Source organism: Salmo salar, chromosome 03 (genome assembly GCF_965601325.2).
Source record: "Salmo salar chromosome 03, fSalSal1, whole genome shotgun sequence".
Lineage (NCBI taxonomy): Eukaryota > Metazoa > Chordata > Actinopteri > Salmoniformes > Salmonidae > Salmo > Salmo salar.
Genome location: NC_138293.1, coordinates 41,123,161 through 41,137,399, shown reverse-complemented (window position 1 = coordinate 41,137,399; position 14,239 = coordinate 41,123,161). Strand labels below are relative to the sequence as shown.

The window sequence follows — 14,239 nt, the reverse complement described above, 5'->3', positions numbered from 1 at the left end:
ACTTGAGAGTGACAGCTGTCTTTCACGGTATCTGGCTGACTATGCCAGGGGTTAACCAAAATGAATAATATAAGGTTCTGATTACGTTCCTAAGTGTGGAAACAATATTTAGTCATACCTAACTTACAGACAAATATAATGAACATCATTCGCTAAATGACCCACTTTTGCGCCAGCTGCAAAAACCATACGGAACGTCCCGTCCATCTGGACAGTGGATATAGCCATAGTCATATATTTAGGGTTCGTGCTATCCGGGATCCTTAACCCTACCCTTACCTTAACCATAACCTTTTTCCTAACCTTAGCTCTTACCTTAACCATTTTGCATTTAAACTTCAATGGGGTAGGGACATCCCAAGACCATATATTTAGAGAGTTTGGCCAACTTTTAGAATTGTTTATATTGTTCTAATTCTAGATATTCAGTTACATAGCATTTGTTTTAAATATATATAGCTATTCCCCATGTAGTGTTAATGGCGTGCTAACATGGCTGCAAACTGAACGTTGTAGTGTCAATCTCTCTTCCATAGAAATAAAATGAATAGAACAAGCTTGGAACCTCTAACCCTGGCAATTTGAATGGTAAACTCACAATGGCTGTGAGTTTTGTGATTGTGATGCAGTAATTTCTATGGTAATGTAAACTCAATGTCCCAACCATCGAAATAGAATCGAATATCCTATAGCCCCTTCCATCGGCCTCCTCTGGTCATTCCAATATATGTAAACTGATGGATCATGCAAAGGAATGTAATTTTTGTTATTGCAGTTGCAAGCTTGTGGGAGGAGCTATAGGAGGATGAGCTCCTTGTAATGGCTGGAATGGAATTAATGGAATGTAAATGTGTTTGATATCATTCCATTTAGGCCTCTGGTCAGTTATTTTATTTTTATTTACATTTTTTACCTTTATTTAACTAGGCAAGTGAGTTAAGAACAAATTCTTATTTACAATGACGGCCTACACCTGCCAAACCCGGGCGACGCTAGGCCAACTGTGCGCCGCCCTATGGGACTCCCAATCACGGCCGGTTGTGATACAGCCTGGATGAGTTGAGTTGAATCAAAAATCCCAGCACATATTGATGGGTACACTTCTTGCTTTTAGTTCCTGATTTTAGTTACTGCTTTGCTCCTATGTGTACACTCGCAATGGCCGCCAGTCCACCCATTATGCCATCATTGACTTGAATGGGGATGCCTGTTCTATTGCTTCTATTTCTATGGTCCCAACACTTTAAATACATGGCTCTGGATATAGCAGACTTGGCAATAAAGAAATGCTGGCCACTTTTTCCCTAACATTGATCTCCCTCAAAGGCGTCCTTGTCTTATATCAGATCAGGAGTTGGGGTCCTTTTTCAGAGCTGTTCCTTAGTATCCTACTGCTGCTCTGGTTTGATCACTGTATGATTGATTAAAATGCAATACGTGCTCAGCTCACCGGGTTGTAAATGCTTGGATACAATTTGAGATCGATTGAACATTGTTTCTGTATTGTAAAGTAGTCCTGAAATAATAATGTGTTTACAATAAGTTATATGGTCCTGTTGATGGTGGTAACATCAACAGGACCATAACTGAAGATAGAATGTAACCCTACCAGAAAGAATCACTTGGTGCCTGCGAACATTATGTATCTGTTAACTGATATCCTAATCTAAGGTCTGGGTGACTGTACCCCACTTCTCGGAAAGCTTGGTGTAAGATGAAAGCTGTATCTTTGAAGATAATCTTTAATGAAAACCCAAATATTTAGATTCAAGGACATGCTTATAAAGGGTGCATTTCGATAGTTGCGGCCTCCTCCCCTTATCTCTTGATTTCCATGACCTGATATGGAAACATGCGATAGGTGAAAGTGATGGATGCCCATTGGGAAGTTGCTGTTACTGTGGGAGTTCACCATCTCATCAGTGCAGATGAGTTGAGGTAAAGGAAAAATACTAGTATCACTTTGAGGTCTCTTTCATTGTATTCCACCTGTATGGACACTAGAGGGCGCTACACCCCTGTTTGACAACTTGTCATTGAAAACACCCTTTAAAAAAATATATATCATTGGTTAATTATGACGTTTTAATATAGCTTTTGAATGCTGTGAGTCATTGACCCTAAAGGACCACATTATGATTTTAGCTGAAAGCTTGTTGAATATTTGGGGAGTTTGATTGATTAGAATTTCATTGCAGGTTTACAGTATATTTTGTCGAATGTGACTTAATCCCAGAGCAACTGCCATCAAAGTTGTATTAGATGTGATAAAAGAGAAACTATCTTGAAGCGATGCTTACATGATCTCTGAAAGTGAGCACAGCCACAGATACCTGCTCTTGTAAAGTTTGCAAAGAAGTCACGTCCACCCTCCCTCTCTCTCCTTTCTCTCTCCACTATCTCTCTCCCCCTCTCCTCTGTTCCTGATATGGTTTTCTCTAAAGATAAATGGAGGCACAATTTGACATGCCCATGGACAAGAAGGCGACCATGAAAAAGAAGGCTGCGGGCGTAAGCGGATGTAGCCACATCAGCGCGCCCAAAGCTGCCGCGTCCAATTGTAGGAGCAGCAATGTTGACCCTGTCCCCGCTGCTGCTGCTGCCAGCCAGAGCGCCCCAAGTGTGAAGCAGCTCGGCATGGCCAGCAACGCCGTCATGGACGAGGCGGAGGATGGTGAGGAGGAGTCCAAGTTTCAGCATCCGCGGCTGCGCCGAGCCGGGGGGAGCAGCAGTAGCGGTGGTGGTGGAGGTGGAGGAGGGAGTATCAGAATGAAGAACTTTACGCCAGGAGGGGGAGCCGCGGCCATGGCTACCAGAAATAACTCTACAAACAACGAGCCCAGCCTACCGCAAGCGGAGGACGCGCCTGCTGCCACTGAGCCCACTGTAGCATCCAAAGCGATTGATACCACAACGTGTCTGGGAGATAATGCCGGGCGCGGCGAGACCAACAGAGTGGCAGGGGCGGAGGCGTCTGGAGCAGCCGTCAACCTAGAGGTTTTAAACGCGGCAGCAGGTGATGGTTGCAACAGCACCGCTCCAATTTCAAGAATGAAATGCAACAAAAACGGAGAATGCAGGAGGGACTCCGGGACCGGGAGCCTGCGCTCGATCATCTCCAACAAGACTGCCGGGGCGGGGAGGGCCGAAGACGGAGGGACCCTTAGGCGTGGTGCCTGTAACTCAGCCAGGGCCAGCATGGATGGCTCAATGACAAGCTCCATCACGCAGGGCCACGGGGAAGTGGGCGCAAACCCCGGCATCACCCCGGTTTCCACCGGCATCCCCGAGAAAAAAGACTCCAGGGTGTCCTTCTCCAACGCGCCGAGCAGGAAAGCCTCCTCATCACTGCACGGCTCGACCCAGACCCAGACGACCCAGCAGCCCAGGAATTCTGTCACCTTCCAGAAGCCCGAGGAGGGACCCCAGATCCAGACCGAGGATGCCGAGCCCGGCGGAAGCACCTTCATGCAGCGACAATTCAGTGCCATGCTCCAACCTGGAGTTAACAAATTCTCCTTACGTATGTATGGGAGTCAAAAGGCGGTGGAGAGGGAGCAAGAGCGGGTTAAATCAGCAGGCAATTGGATTATCCACCCCTACAGTGATTTCAGGTAAGGGTTAAGTGCTGCGGTTGGTATCTATGAGTGTGCATGTTGGCATTGTCATGGAGGGCCTTTGTTTGGCACCATAGCACCATCAACAAGTTATAATGAGAGTCCAGGGGCCCAGAAGTAGAATGCCTATTGTCAATGTGCATTGTGCAACACAGTCTATTGTCATTAGTTGTTATAAACCAGACATAATAACCCATTTTGGCCCACCTGTTCTGGCTGATATTTTAGCCTATACATTTCGATTACATTTTATTGAATAGAACACATCTATGTAGTGATTTTCATTAAACAATAGGCCATTGACAAAGACAGGTTTTTTAACACCTGCTTTTTGGTATATTTCAAAGACAACCTGAGAGCAAAGCTTTTTGGCAAGGTATAGGCTTTATGAATAGCGATGATATCGTGCCCTTTCAAGGTTGTAAACAACAGCCCTCTGTTGAATGTCTGGGATAACCAACCAAGCCTCGCATCGATCTCATTCAGAACAATATGCTAATCTTAACCCAACATTATTAAATCACGCCAATTACTAGGCTATTTACCGTGGGGCTAGATTAAAATATGGTTTGTTTCGAACAGATGTTAGCGTCGTGGCCGGCTGTGAGCTAGGTCCTTGACTGACAGGACTGCCGGGGTGTGTGATGGACTCAGTAATGGAATGTCACCTTGAGCCAAGTGTGCTAAAACCTTAAGCATGCTCACTCGAGACATATCCGCCTCTATGACTCCCCGGATCAAGCATTTTAATAATGACGGGTTCGCTTTCCCTTTTATCACGGTTTTATCAGCGATAAGGAGAATTGACATACATATGTGGGTCCTCTCGCCTTTGAGAGGATCATGTTGATTATGAAATGCTTGATTTTCACGAAATGGGACCATTGTATACAGGGTCATGGAATTGCATCTTTGTGCCACTGAAGTTCGTGATAGACACATGGGCGCTTACTTCCCTCGTTTCAGCACCACTCGCGAGTGGACAGATCCCGCTTAACCAAGAATGGAGCTGGCAGCTACTTTTAGCTTCTTTCGATTCACACATCGCGCTGTTTCTGCTCAACTCATGTTCACGAATCTGATCAAATAATGTTGATTCAGTACAATACTTTATTGATACGTATATAATTTGAAGGAATTTGACTCTCGAAGAGAGTTATACAACACCAAAATTACAAGTCTCTTATAGGAGTAGGCATGCCCATAGTTCTCACAAATAGCGTCACTTACAGGGTTAATCAAATATGATATTGTTGTGGTGTAAACTGTGGAGCTGTGTTCACTATCTCTAGGTACACGGTTAAGACCTAGTGCGTCAGTCGCAGTGTAATGACTCAGCGTTGCACCTGCAGCGAGCCCGCTCTGACTGCCCGGCCATGAACACTCTTATCAATGAACACAAGCATACTAGCCCTGTACTTCTGACTGTCATCAGCAGCAGCACCCAACCGTGTAACCTGCTCTTTAAGCCTCGGCTCATTGGATTTTACTGAATTAGTTTGACTACAATACTAGTACCATTTCACTTAAGCTATTTTATTTTCCCATGCAGTTTATACAAATATGCATAAACATGCAATTAAGGCATATGCTGCTACTGTTGTTGTTGATAAGAAAAACAACACAGGCCTATGTTTACTACAATAATAAAACGCAAAAACATACACTACATGACCAAAAGTATGTGGACACCTGCTCATCGAACATCTCATTCCAATGTCATGGGCAATAATATAGAGTTGGTCCCCTCTTTCCTGCTATAACAGCCTCCACTCTTCTAGGAAAGCAGTCCACTAGATGTTGGAACATTTCTGCGGGGACTTACTTCCATTCAGCCATAAGAGCATTAGTGAGGTCGGGCATTGATGTGGGCCGATTAGGCCTTGCTCAAGGTCGGCGTTCCAATTCATCCCAAAGGTGTTTGATGAGGTTGAGGTCAGGTCTCTGTGCAGGCCAGTCAAGTTCTTCCACACCGATCTCAACAAACCATTTCTGTATGGACCTTGCTTAGTGCACGAGGGCATTGTCATGCTGAAACAGGAAAGGGCCTTCCCCAAACTGTTGCCACAAAGTTGGAATTACAGAATTGTCTAGAATGTTATTGTATGCTATAGTGTTAATATTTCCCTTCACTGGAACTAAGGGACTTATCCAGAACCATGAAAAACAGCCCCAGACTATTATTCCTCCTCCACCAAACTTTATAGTTGGCACTATGCATTTGGGCAGATAGCGTTCTCCTGGCATCCGCCAAACCCAGATTCGTCTGTCGGACTGCCAGATGGTGAAGCGTGATTCATCACTCCAGAGAACGTGTTTCCACTGCTCCAGAGTCCATTGGCAGCGAGCTTTACAACACTCCAGCCGACGCTTGGCATTGCGCATGGGGATCTTAAGCTTGTGTGCGGCTGCTCAGCCATGTAAACCCATTTCATGAAGTTCCCGCTGCACAGTTATTGTGCTAACGTTGCTTCCAGAGGCAGTTTGGAACTCAGTAGTGAGTGTTGCAACTGAGGACAGACAATTTTTATGCGCTTCAGCACTCGGCGGTCCTGTTCTGTAAGCGTGTGTGGCCTACCACTTTGTGGATGAGCCGTTGTTGCTCCTAGACGTTTCCACGTCACAATAACAGCACTTACAGTTGAGCAGCTCTAGCAGGGCAGAAATTTGACGAACTGACTTGTTGGAAAGGTGGCATCCTATGACGGTGCCAAGTTGAATGTCACTGAGCTCTTCAGTACAGCCATTCTACTGCCAATGTTTCTCTATGGAGATTGCATGGCGGTGAGCTCTATTTTATACACCTGTCAGCAACGGGTGTGGCTGAAATAGCGGAATCTACTCATTTGAAGTGGTGTCCACATAAACTCAGCAAAAAAAGAAACGTCCTCACTGTCAACTGCGTTTATTTTCAGCAAACTTAACATGTGTAAGTATTTGTATGAACATAACAAGATTCAACAACTGAGACATAAACTGAACAAGTTCCACAGACATGTGACTAACAGAAATGAAATAATGTGTCCCTGAACAAAGGGGTGGTCAAAATCAAAAGTAACAGTCAGTATCTGGTGTGTCCACCAGCTGCATTAAGCACTGCAGTGCATCTCCTCCTTGTGGACTGCACCAGATTTGCCAGTTCTTGCTGTGAGATGTTACTCCACTCTTCCACCAAGGCACCTGCAAGTTCCCAGACATTTCTGACAGGAATGGCCCTAGCCCTCACCCTCCGATCCAACAGGTCCCAGACGTGCTCAATGGGATTGAGATCCGTGCTCTTTGCTGGCCATGGCAGAACACTGACATTCCTGTCTTGCAGGAAATCACGCACAGAACGAGCACTATGGCTGGTGGCATTGTCATGCTGGATGGTCATGTCAGGATGAGCCTGCAGGAAGGGTACCACATGAGGGAGGAGGATGTCTTCCCTGTATCGCACAGCGTTGAGATTGCCTGTAATGACGACAAGCTCAGTCCGATGATGCTGTGACACACCGCCCCAGACCATGACGTACACTCCACCTCCAAATCGATCCAGCTCCAGAGTACAGGCCTCGGTGTAACGCTCATTCCTTTGACGATAAACGCGAATCTGACCATCACCCCTGGTGAGACAAAACCACGACTCATCAGTGAAGAGCATTTTTTGCCAGTCCTGTCTGGTCCAGCAACGGTGGGTTTGTGCCCATAGGCGGCGTTGTTGCCAGTGATGTCTGGTGAGGACCTGCCTTACAACAGGCCTACAAGCCCTCAGTCCAGCCTCTTTCAGCCTATTGCGGACAGTCTGAGCACTGATGGAGGGATTGTGCGTTCCTCGTGTAACTCGGGCAGTTGTTGCTGCCATCCTATACCTGTCCCGCAGGTGTGATGTTCGGATGTACCTATCCTGTGCAGGTGTTGTTACACGTGGTCTGCCACTGCGAGGATGATCAGCTGTCTGTCCTGTCTCCCTGTAGCGCTGTTTTAGGCGTCTCACGGTACGGACATTGCAATTTATTGCCTTGATCACATCTGCAGTCCTCATGCCTCCTTGCAGCATGCCTAAGGCACGTTCACGCAGATGAGCAGGGACCCTGGGCATCTTTCTTTTAGTGTTTTTCAGAGTCAGTAGAAAGGCCTCTTTAGTGTCCTAAGTTTTCATAACTGTGACCTTAATTGCCTACCGTCTGTAAGCTGTTAGTGTCTTAACGACCGTTCCACAGGTGCATGTTCATTAAATGTTCATGGTTCATTGAACAAGCATGGGAAACATTTTTTAAACCCTTTACAATGAAGATCTGTGAAGTTATTTGGATTTTTACAAATTATCTTTGTAAGATAGGGTCCTGAAAAAGGGACATTTCTTTTTTCGCCGAGTTTACTTCTGTACATATAATGCATTTTCTACATTGGAGGTGTACTAAAACAATGATTTACAACAATAATGCTCATTCTCATTCATCAATCATTAATTTTCATATTCCTTCAGGTTACGCTTTAGGGACAGACGTTACGCTAGCGGAACGCCTCACCAATATCCAATGGTATAGCGTGGTGCGAATTACAAATACCTAAAAAATGCAAAAACTTCAATTTTTCAAACATATGACTATTTTACACCATTTTAAAGACAAGACTCTCCTTTATCTAACCACATTGTCCGATTTCAAAAAGGCTTTACAATGAAAGCAAAACATTAGATTATGTCAGGAGAGTACCCTCCCAAAAATAATCACACAGCCATTTTTCAAGCAAGCATATATGTCACAAAAACCAAAACCACAGCTAAATGCAGCACTAACCTTTGATGATCTTCATCAGATGACACTCCTAGGACATTATGTTATACAATACATGCATGTTTTGTTCAATCAAGTTCATATTTATATCAAAAACCAGCTTTTTACATTAGCATGTGACGTTCAGAACCAGCATACCCACCGAAAACTTCCGGTGAATTTACTAAATTACTCACGATAAACGTTCACAAAAAGCATAACAATTATTTTAAGAATTATAGATACAGAACTCCTCTATGCAATCGCGGTGTCCGATTTTAAAATAGTTTTTCGGTGAAAGCACATTTTACAATATTCTGAGTAGATAGCCCGGCCATCATGGCTAGCTAATTTGACACCCACCAAGTTTGGCCCTCACCAAACTCAGATTTACTATAAGAAAAATTGGATTACCTTTGCTGTTCTTCATCAGAATGCACTCCCAGGACTTCTACTTCAACAACAAATATTGTTTTGGTTCGAAATAATCCATAGTTATATCGAAATAGCTCCGTTTTGTTCGTGCGTTCAAGTCACTATCCGAAGGGTGACGCGCCGGCGCATTTCGTGACAAAAAATGACCAAATATTCCATTACCGTACTTTGAAGCATGTCAAACGCTGTTTAAAATACATTTTTATGCTATTTTTCTCGTAAAATAGCGATAATATTCCAAGGACCACTCACAAAAACCCCTGCTGTTTTTCGCCCAGAGACTGGAGAGCTCTCATTCCACTTTCTGGCGCCTTCTGAGAGCCAATGAAAGCCTTAGAAAATGTCATGTTACAGCAGAGATGCTGTATTTTTGATAGAGATGCCCTAGAAGGAGAACAAATGGTCAGACAGGGCACTTCCTGTATAGAATCTTCTCAGGTTTTGGCCTGCCATATGAGTTCTGTTATACTCACAGACACCATTCAAACAGTTTTAGAAACTTTAGAGTGTTTTCTATCCAAATCTACTAATTATATGCATATTCTAGTTTCTGGGCAGGAGTAGTAACCAGATTAAATCGGGTACGTTTTTTATCCGGACGTGAAAATACTGCCCCCTATCCCAAACAGGTTAAATCCTGTACCCCAACCTGAGTACTCCGTTCTGCCACCTCTGGTCTCTTGGCCGTCCCACCCCCACTGAGGGTCAGCTCCCGCTCAGCCCAGTCAAAGCTCTTCTCTGTCCTGACACCCCAGTGGTGGAACGAGCGTCCCCCTGAAGCTAGGACAGCAGAGTCCCTGCCCATCTTCCAAAAACAACTGAAACCCTACCTCTTCAAAGAGTATCTGAAATAAGACATCTCAGTCTTATCCCCCACCCTATAAAAACATAAATAAAATAATATTGCATTTGTCTTTTCCTACTAACACTGACTTTGCTGGTAACTACTTTATTCAGGAAGAATGTACTTACTGTGACTGTGATATGTGGTTGTCTAATCTTAAGACGAATGCACTAACTGTTAGTCACTTTGGATAAAAGTGTCTGCTAAATGACTAAAATGTAAAATGCAAATCAATATTAATTAGCTTAACATAACCCTTCAGACTAACATATTGTAGGTCTTTGTAGTTTGCTTACACACTCACCAGTTTTTGTTAGAAAGTCTCCAGTGCCTGTCCATTTCCCTCTCTTGCCTCTATCACTCTGCGTTTGTCCTCTATTCTATCCTTTTCCTCCACCTCTCCCTCTCGCTTTTACCTTTCCCTCATCCACACACAAATCCACTCACTCCCTCACACACACACGCACACGCACGCACACACACCCAAACTCTCCCCTCTCGCTCTCTCGCTCCCTTTCTCTTTCTCCAGGTTCTACTGGGATTTCACAATGCTTCTCTTCATGGTGGGTAACCTGATCATCATCCCGGTGGGCATCACCTTCTTCAACGACGGGACAACCACCCCTTGGATCATCTTTAACGTCATCTCCGACACCTTCTTCCTCATGGACCTGGTCCTCAACTTCCGCACAGGCATCATTATCGAGGACAACTCCGACATCATCCTGGACCCCAAAACCATCAAGAAGACGTACCTGAAGACCTGGTTCATCGTGGACTTTGTCTCCTCAATCCCCGTGGATTATATCTTCCTGATCGTGGAGAAGGGGATCGACTCTGAGATGTATAAGACGGCCAGGGCCCTGAGGATCGTACGATTCACTAAGATTCTTAGCCTACTGAGGCTGCTGAGGTTGTCCCGGCTCATCCGCTACATCCACCAGTGGGAAGAGGTAGGACAACACTCCACACAGCCCCCCGAAATGCTTCATGGCCTATAATAATTATCATAATGGATTGCGTCTATTCGTCACTTTTCACAATAGTTCTCGAAGGACTTGTAAGGGGGGGAACTCAAACTAGCCTCATCAACTATTTATTGTCCTGATGATAGGAGAAAGGATGATAACTATAGTATACACATAGCACCATTCTCCTGGAGCTTGTAAGATGGAAACTCATCTCATCCACTACTAATGTGTAGTACCCACTCACAGCATCGTGGCTACATAATACATGGTTTAGGATAGTCACCATAGATAACTATGCTAGAAAGCTACATGGCAATGCTAGACAAGTACACGTATTGTCAGAGAGAAGGTACAGTAGGGAGGTGGGACAGCAGCATCACGCAATTTCCCATGCCAATAATGATAATGGATTGGATTAGAATTTTTTTTACCACACTTTCCACTGTAGGTCTTAAAGTGCTTTACTCTAGATGTAAAGTGCTTTTACATTGTACAGTGGTCAACTTACCTCATCCACTACTAATGTGTAGTTACCCTTGGGAGAAAGTAGGCTAACATCCCTACGTGACCGATGGATTCAGGGTAGTCACTAGATGGCCAGGCTAAAGAGGACAAGTGGCTATTGTCACGGAGGAAGTAGTCTAAGAGCCAGGATCGTGCTAATGCTGATGATAGTAATGAAAGTGGGTAGTGAATTTTAGGCAGTGATTTTGGGTAGTGATGGTTAGTGAATTGTGGGTAGTAAGTTTGATATTGAGTGGTAGTGAATTGGGTAGTGAGGGGTAGTGAATTGAGGGTAGTGAGATGGGTAGTGAGAGATAGGGAATTGGGTAGTGAGGGGTAGTGAATAGTGTGACAGGTTGTCCAGACAAGTTGTCTAGGTGGAAAATCATAGAATGCTCTGCCAAGCATTAAATATTTGACAGGCACACTGCACTGTTCTGTACCCAGGACCTCTTGGCCACCCATCCATTTGGACTTCTTTATAGATTAATATCAAAGCAGACTTTGGTCTAAGTGCTGTCAGGTCACCGAGTTCCATCTAAGAACTTTAGTTGTTGGCTGACAACCAATAAGCTGTGAAACAGACGTTCAGTCTGGACCCAGCCCTGCCTGTGTTTGTTCCTAGTCATTTATCGAGGGCCAGGAGGTTTACTTTGCTGTTCTCGACCTGTGTGTTGTTGTTGGCAGGAGGGTTTAAACTTTAAAACACACTTTGCATCCTAATCACCATCAGTGCCGTCGCTGTCTCCCCGTTTGACCCGCGACTCCCAGAAGGCGTCTGCTCATCTTGATAAGAAACATTTTAAAAGAGGCAAACACAGTTAATAAATGAAGAAGCCGAGGAGGAGCAGGTGGTGTGGTAATATGGCACACTGGAGGGGGTGCTCACTATGATTATATATCTGGCTAATTGTTATTATTATAATTCAGTTAGGCTAGCGTTCCTCGTAGGTTAGCCTTTAATTGTGTCACCATTCATTTTCTGTCTCTTTGTTAGCTTCGGATGGTACTTGATTGGTTGGTTTGTCCTTTGGCCATTACTAGTTATTCATTCATCTACAATATTTTTAGATTTTTTTATTTTACCTTTATTTAACTATGCAAGTCAGTTAAGAACAAATTCTTATTTTCAATGACGGCCTAGGAACAGTGGGCTAACTGCCTTGTTCAGGGGCAGAACGACAGTTTATTACCTTGTCAGCTCAGGGATTCGATCTTGCAACCTTTCGGTTACAAGTCCAACGCTTTAACCTCCCTGCGGCAGGTAGCCTAATATACCTCTGCTCTATTCATTTTTCCCCCGCTACTGTGTTCTCTTGGAGGGGCCTTGGTCCGTCTATCAATCCCTCATTACATTTACATTTACATTTAAGACATTTAGCAGACGCTCTTATCCAGAGCGACTTACAAATTGGTGCATTCACCTTATAATATCCAGTGGAACAACCACTTTACAATAGTGCATCTAAATCTTTTAAGGGGGGGGGGGGGTTAGAAGGATTACTTTATCCTATCCTAGGTATTCCTTAAAGAGGTGGGGTTTCAGGTGTCTCCGGAAGGTGGTGATTGACTCCGCTGTCCTGGCGTCGTGAGGGAGCTTGTTCCACCATTGGGGTGCCAGAGCAGCGAACAGTGTTGACTGGGCTGAGCGGGAACTGTGCTTCCTCAGAGGTAGGGAGGCGAGCAGGCCAGAGGTGGATGAACGCAGTGCCCTTGTTTGGGTGTAGGGCCTGATCAGAGCCTGAAGGTACGGAGGTGCCGTTCCCCTCACAGCTCCGTAGGCAAGCACCATGGTCTTGTAGCGGATGCGAACTTCAACTGGAAGCCAGTGGAGAGAGCGGAGGAGCGGGGTGATGTGAGAGAACGTGGGAAGGTTGAACACCAGACGGGCTGCGGCGTTCTGGATGAGTTGTAGGGGTTTAGTGGCACAGGCAGGGAGCCCAGCCAACAGCGAGTTGCAGTAATCCAGGCGGGAGATGACAAGTGCCTGGATTAGGACCTGTGCCGCTTCCTGTGTGAGGCAGGGTCGTACTCTGCGAATGTTGTGGAGCATGAACCTACAGGATCGGGTCACCGCCTTGATGTTAGTGGAGAACGACAGGGTGTTGTCCAGGGTCACGCCGAGGCTCTTAGCACTCTGGGAGGAGGACACAAGGGAGTTGTCAACCGTGATGGCGAGATCATGGAACGGGCAGTCCTTCCCCGGGAGGAAGAGCAGCTCCGTCTTGCCGAGGTTCAGCTTGAGGTGGTGATCATTCATCCACACTGATATGTCTGCCAGACATGCAGAGATGCGATTCGCCACCTGGTTGTCAGAAGGGGGAAAGGAGAAGATTAATTGTGTGTCGTCTGCATAGCAATGATAGGAGAGACCATGTGAGGATATGACAGAGCCAAGAGACTTGGTGTATAGCGAGAATAGGAGAGGGCCTAGAACAGAGCCCTGGGGGACACCAGTGGTGAGAGCATGTGGTGCGGAGACAGATTCTCGCCACGCCACCTGGTAGGAGCGACCTGTCAGGTAGGACGCAATCCAAGCGTGGGCCGCGCCGGAGATGCCTAGCTCGGAGAGGGTGGAGAGGAGGATCTGATGGTTCACAGTATCAAAGGCAGTAGATAGGTCTAGAAGGATGAGAGCAGAGGAGAGAGAGTTAGCTATAGCGTGCGGAGAGCCTCCGTGACACAGAGAAGAGCAGTCTCAGTTGAATGCCCAGTCTTGAAACCTGATTGATTAGGATCAAGAAGGTCATTCTGAAAGAGATAGCAAGAGAGCTGGCCAAGGACGGCACGTTCAAGAGTTTTGGAGAGAAAAGAAAGAAGGGATACTGGTCTGTAGTTGTTGACATCAGAGGGATCGAGTGTAGGTTTTTTCAGAAGGGGTGCAACTCTCGCTCTCTTGAAGACGGAAGGGATGTAGCCAGCGGTCAAGGATGAGTTGATGAGCGAGGTGAGGTAGGGGAGAAGGTCTCCGGAAATGGTCTGGAGAAGAGAGGTGGGGATAGGGTCAAGTGGGCAGGTTGTTGGGCGGCCGGCCGTCACAAGACGCGAGATTTCATCTGGAGAGAGAGGGGAGAAAGAGGTCAAAGCACAGGGTAGGGCAGTGTGAGCAGG

General features: G+C 45.6%; 1 protein-coding gene across 1 annotated transcript in view; it reads left to right on the top strand.

The window, feature by feature from the left end:
* Positions 1-2,461: 2,461 nt before the first annotated feature.
* LOC106599981 (potassium/sodium hyperpolarization-activated cyclic nucleotide-gated channel 1-like) overlaps positions 2,462-14,239 on the top strand; it is a 74,575-nt gene continuing 62,797 nt past the window's right edge. Inside the window, exons 1-2 of the mRNA XM_014191309.3 lie at positions 2,462-3,614; positions 10,183-10,606. Of these exons, the coding sequence (XP_014046784.2) occupies positions 2,467-3,614; positions 10,183-10,606 (1,572 nt within the window). The 5' untranslated portion in view covers positions 2,462-2,466. The remainder of the gene's footprint in view (positions 3,615-10,182; positions 10,607-14,239) is intronic.